Genomic DNA, 4,044 nt, shown 5'->3' on the forward strand with positions numbered 1-4,044 from the left:
CGCCTTCGACCTCCCTGCCGTCCAGGGCTTCATGTAGGCTCTATTCACTTCTGTACCCTATGGTCACTGCCCCCCATGCCTTGTTATCTCCATGTTTCCCCCGACCGCTACCCCGGTTCTCAGGGAACCATCTCCTGAGAAGTTCAAGTTCTCTGTTTACCCCCCAACCCACCATCAAACTTCGTGACGAGCTGCCCACTTCTGCCCAGTAGTGATAAGCTACCCCCTCCCCCAGGGCCCAGGTCACCGTCCCTCGGTATTTTCCTGCCTCTACCTCTTCTTCTGTATCATTCGGTCACTGTCCCCAGGACATTCTGGCCACCCCGCTCCCTCTCTTCTCTTTCCCAGCATCTCTGTTGATTGTCCTTTGAACTGAAGGGAGAGGGAGGGGGCTCCTAGAGAAGGGCTCCTAGGTGTGTGGCCTCAGGACCTGGGGGTATAGTGGTCATGAGACGGGGCGCCCAGGGAGGTGGCGGGGTGCTTCTCTCACCAGCCTTTCCCGCCCTCTGAGCTCACTCCCCCCGCCCCCACCAGGTCTCTACGGTCATTCTGCGGTGTACCACGAGGCCACTGACTCTCTCTACGTGTTCGGGGGCTTCCGCTTCCATGTGGAGCTGGCAGCCCCGTCCCCTGAGCTCTACTCCCTACACTGTCCTGACCGCACCTGGAGCCTGCTGGCCCCTTCTCAGGGGGCAAAGGTCAGGAAATGAGGTCCAGACAGATGGATGTAGGGGTGGCGGGGAGGGGCCCCCCATCCCAGTGATCCAGGGACTGGAATGACCAGGACCTTCCTGCTGTCTCTCCTTTCCGGCCCCCTAAACTAAACTGTGGCAGCCCAAGTGGCCCCTTCTTCCATCCCCGGCTTGGAGGACGGACTCCTAGACCAGGAGGTCAGAGGCCTGGGCTCTGCCCTAGCTCTGCCCCACTCCTAATACGGCCCTGGCAGTACGTCCCTTCCTGGCCTCCCCATCTGTAAACGGGAACTGAGGCTCCTCGCGTTTCCTGCCTTCAAGGCCAAAGGAAACGGCGTGTGGGAGAACGTGAAGCCCCGGATGTGCCGTTAGAGACAATTGTGTTTTCCGTCCACCACCAGTGTATTTCCAAGGCCTTCATGGGGCTGGACTTAGAGGGAGGTGGAAGTTAGGGACCAAAGCCTCACCCCAGTCCTCCCCAGCCCAACTGGCAAGGTCACAGGACAATGCGGTTCCTCTTAAGCAGTCTGGGCTAGGTTCTTGGGGAGCAGCCAGGATGTGGGAGTTCGAGATAGAGGCGGAGGAGATAGCTCTAGGGTCTGCTCCGAGGAGTGAGGGATCTGAGGAAGGTTAGGGTGGGGTGGGCTGCTGGGGGCTGGGACGTGGGGATTAAAGGTGGCAGGTGAGCTGAGAGAGAGAGAGCAGAGGACTGTGGGCTCTAACAGGCCATCCTGCCAACTGTCTCCCCAACAGCCCCGCCCTCGACTTTTCCACGCATCAGCCCTGCTTGGGGACACCATGGTGGTCCTTGGGGGCCGCTCGGACCCTGACGAGTTCAGCAGCGATGTGCTGCTCTACCAGGTCAACTGCAACGCCTGGCTCCTGCCCGACCTCACCCGTAAGTCCACTGCTGTCCCTGGCGGCCCCTGTCCTGGGACACCCGCTCATTAAGAGTCAGTCAGGCCCCTTCAGACTCAACAGCAAAGCTCCCATACCTTCCATGTCATCTGAACACCTACGGGGATGCCCTCCTTCCTTTTGTTTCTTAGAAAAGTTTATTTTTTATTAAAAGTTTTGTAAAAAAAAAAATTTTAAATCTGATTACAAAAGTACTAATACGCATCGTATATAATTTGTGAAATAGGAAGAAAAAATTCCCCCTAATCCCACTCTGTCGCGACAGCTCCGATCACACGGAGGTGTTCCCGGTCTTCACTGTCCACGGGTTAGACAGGGGCTTGTATCTTGCCTTTTAATTCCTTTTAACCTTACAGGTGACCGACTGTGTTTTTCTGGGCCTGTCTCCTTTTCTTTTTACTTCTCTTTCTAACTCTCTGCCTTCTAATTCTCTTTTTCTCTTAATCTATCTTTTCCACCACTCTGTGACTCTTTTTTCTGAGGATTTCAAAAACTGAGGTGCAAGTCAGATAGCATAAAATGAATCGTTGTAAAATTAACAGTTCAGTGGTATTTAGTACCTTCACAATACCGTGCAAGCACCACCTCTATTTGGTTCCAGAATATTTGCTTTTTGTGCTGGTCCCAGCCTATCGATAACCAGCGCTTTGACTGGACCAGCTCTCCCGGTTCTTATGATGACAGGATGCTCTTTTGATGCAGGACAGGGTGAATGTCGGACTCAGGTCCTACGTCTACCTAGGGAGGGTCCTTGACTTCATACAGGAAAGAATTCAAGTGGGAGCCAGAGTTAGAAACATAGGGAAAGTTTATTAGAGAAGGCATAATGCTCTACCAACAGACCCATGGTCTCTTCTCAGAGGCCGAGAATGAGACCCAGAGTTTGAGAAATTCGGTTTATATCTGAATCTTAGGTCCTATGAAAATTGCAGCTTAAAGTCTTTGTTTTCCTGTTTTCCTTTCAGGGTGTGGGTGTACAGTGTGAAAGTTTTGGTAAACAGTTGTTAGTAATCTCAGCAGGAATCTTCCTTTGTTCCGTAGATTCCCGAGGTCTGGCTGTTGGGCCGATCAGCAGGCTCCAAATACAACATAGTTTATTTATTATTTAGTCAGTTCTTGTACTTCTCACGCCTGTTCCCTCTATCACTTTAGCAATAACTGTCAGGAAACTTGGAAAAGTTACAGGTTCATTACTTATAAGACCTAGAAACTACATAGCACACCTGGCTGTAGACCACAGGGCGAGGCCACCAGTAGAGAGAGCTCGCCCAGGCCTGGGTGCTGCTTTTTATTGGGGTCGAGGGTGGGGACCTAGGCTTTCGCAGACTCACTCCTTTTGGGTGATTTTAAAACCCAAGAGTGGGAATTTAAAGCACAGGAAGAGAAAACAAACTAGTAGCCCAAATGGTCAGATGTTAAAATCAACCAAGTTCTCTAAGAAAGGAGTGTGCGCGCGCGCGCGCGTGTGTGTGCGTGCGTGCGTGCGTGTGTGTGTGTGTGTGTGTGTGTGTAGGGGGTGGGGTCTGGCTCTTTATCTAGTCGTGTGGCTGACCACGGCCTTCCTTGAAGCAGGTGCCTCTGTGAAATGGGTGGCTCGCAATCAAAGCTTAAGTCAGACACCTGTCAGGGCTTATACTACATTTATCTCCATTCTCGATTTCACTCTCCAGTTCCTTTTTTTTCTGTTTGTGTTTCTCTCCCTCTTTTGTTTTGCTGTCTGTGTCTGATTCTCTGGCCCTGTCCGGCCTTCTCTCTCTCTCTGTCCGGCCACACCTGTCTCCACTCTCCTTAGACATCCCTCCCCTTGGGTCCCTCTCTGATTGGCACCTTAGTGGCCTCTTTGTGTGGGTCTCCCACCCACTCTCTTTCTGAGCACTGTCCGTCTTTCCCCAGGCCAGGCCTCTGTGGGGGCCCCGATGGAGGAGTCTGTGGCCCACGCAGTGGCGGCAGTGGGGGGCCGCCTGTACATCTCCGGGGGCTTCGGGGGAGTGGCCCTGGGCCGTTTGCTGGCCTTGACCCTGCCCCCTGACCCCTGTCGGCTGCTGCCCTCACCTGAAGCTTGTAACAAGTCTGGGGCCTGCACCTGGTGCCATGGGGCCTGCTTGTCTGGGGACCAGGCCCACAGGTAACCATGGTGACTGACAGCTGCAGGGGAGGGAGGTACTGGTGCCCTTCCAGGGGGGTTCTGTGCTAGACCAGGCTGGGCAAGGCCTCGGGAGGGTACTGTCCGGTTAGGACACCAGCTCATCTGGGAAAGAAGGTGGCTCATCACAGGCAGGGGCAGGCTGGGGGCCCCCAAGGGCGGAGTGTCACCTGAGAATGCTTCCTGGAGGAGCTGGGTCTGAACTGGGCCTTAAAGGACCAGGAGACTTTACACCAGCAAAGGTTCAGAAGTGGGGCTGCCCCTGGCATGTTCGAGATTCCATCTGAGTTT

At 53.9% G+C, this 4,044-nt stretch overlaps 1 protein-coding gene across 1 annotated transcript in view; it reads left to right on the forward strand.

Annotated features, from left to right (window-relative positions):
- Positions 1-4,044, forward strand: part of MEGF8 (multiple EGF like domains 8) — a 43,040-nt gene that overhangs the window by 23,121 nt on the left and 15,875 nt on the right. Inside the window, exons 28-30 of the mRNA XM_023524733.1 lie at positions 414-698; positions 1,446-1,590; positions 3,504-3,735. Coding sequence (XP_023380501.1) covers positions 414-698; positions 1,446-1,590; positions 3,504-3,735 — 662 coding nt within the window. The remainder of the gene's footprint in view (positions 1-413; positions 699-1,445; positions 1,591-3,503; positions 3,736-4,044) is intronic.

Source organism: Pteropus vampyrus, unplaced genomic scaffold (genome assembly GCF_000151845.1).
Source record: "Pteropus vampyrus isolate Shadow unplaced genomic scaffold, Pvam_2.0 Scaffold490, whole genome shotgun sequence".
Lineage (NCBI taxonomy): Eukaryota > Metazoa > Chordata > Mammalia > Chiroptera > Pteropodidae > Pteropus > Pteropus vampyrus.